At 63.5% G+C, this 1,125-nt stretch overlaps 1 protein-coding gene across 1 annotated transcript in view; it reads left to right on the plus strand.

Annotated features, from left to right (window-relative positions):
- NELFA (negative elongation factor complex member A) overlaps positions 1 to 1,125 on the plus strand; it is a 29,639-nt gene that overhangs the window by 20,463 nt on the left and 8,051 nt on the right. The window contains exon 2 of the mRNA XM_004383522.2: positions 837 to 998. Coding sequence (XP_004383579.1) covers positions 860 to 998 — 139 coding nt within the window. The 5' untranslated portion in view covers positions 837 to 859. The remainder of the gene's footprint in view (positions 1 to 836; positions 999 to 1,125) is intronic.

Here is a 1,125-nt window from a genome sequence, read left to right on the forward strand (position 1 = left end):
CGCCAGGTGCCGTGTCTCCTCAGCACCCCGTGCAGACCCTGTGTCTCTCATGGACAAGGGTTTACAAGTCTGCTACCCGTGGGAGGAGCAGGGTGATGGGGGCCTGGCCTCTGCTCCCGGCGGGCCTCGGCGAGAGGCCACCTCTCCCTGTGGACTGTGTGCATTGTGCGTTTTTCTCACACTTAGTTCACGCAACTGATGTGGCCACGCAGGTGCCCCTGCCCTGAGAGAGCTGCTCCCCTCCGTGGGGGCTGGTCCTGAGCATTAGCTCTGGGTGGGCAGAGGCTTCGGGATGTTTGCAGAGCCCCATTCTGAGGTCCGGGGGAGACCGCTGCCTCAGGGCCCGGCAAGGGCTGGAGGCAAGAGTCCTTGGAAGGCTGCAGATTTCCTGAGAGCTGGTGCTCTTCCTCTTACTCAGCCGTGTCTTGTCCAAAACCTATCGGTGTTTCTGAGCTTAGGAAAGCACAAAGCCCCCTCCGCATGCAGCTGTATTTGCGCACCCGTGGCTCCTGGGTGCCAGCGGTGCGACAGACTTAGCACTCACGACCCCCCAGCCTCCTGGTCCTCGTGCCCGGAACTTCTGGCCCCCAGGGGTCCTGCTGAGCCCTCTCGCTGGGATGCCGTCCTTGACGAGCTGGCCCACTTTTAGGGCCTTGATTCGTGGCTGGTGGGGGAGCTAGAGGAGTGGGTGAGTCGGTCGTGTGAACTACAGTGAACTTAAACACAGCAGGAAAGACCACAGTTGTAGATAATGCCACGCGCTGTGCCGACCCCGAAACGTTGCTGCTTCTCCCCTGAGGGGCTCCTAACGTGCTGTGTTGGTTCTCCACACGCAGTGGGCGAGTGCGAGGCGTCGGCCATGCTGCCACTGGAGTGCCAGTACCTGAACAAAAACGCCCTGACCACCCTGGCCGGACCCCTCACGCCCCCCGTGAAGCACTTCCAGCTGAAAAGGAAGCCCAAGAGCGCCACGCTGCGAGCAGAGCTCCTGCAGAAGTGTAAGCGCCCGCACCCACGTCACACGCCCGCCTCAGTGCACGCGCCCGCACCCACGTCACACGCCCGCCTCGGTGCACGCGCCCGCACCCACGTCACACGCCCGCCTCGGTGCACGCGCCCGCACCC

The sequence above is a fragment of the Trichechus manatus genome, unplaced genomic scaffold (genome assembly GCF_000243295.1).
Source record: "Trichechus manatus latirostris isolate Lorelei unplaced genomic scaffold, TriManLat1.0 scaffold00111, whole genome shotgun sequence".
NCBI classification, from domain to species: domain Eukaryota; kingdom Metazoa; phylum Chordata; class Mammalia; order Sirenia; family Trichechidae; genus Trichechus; species Trichechus manatus.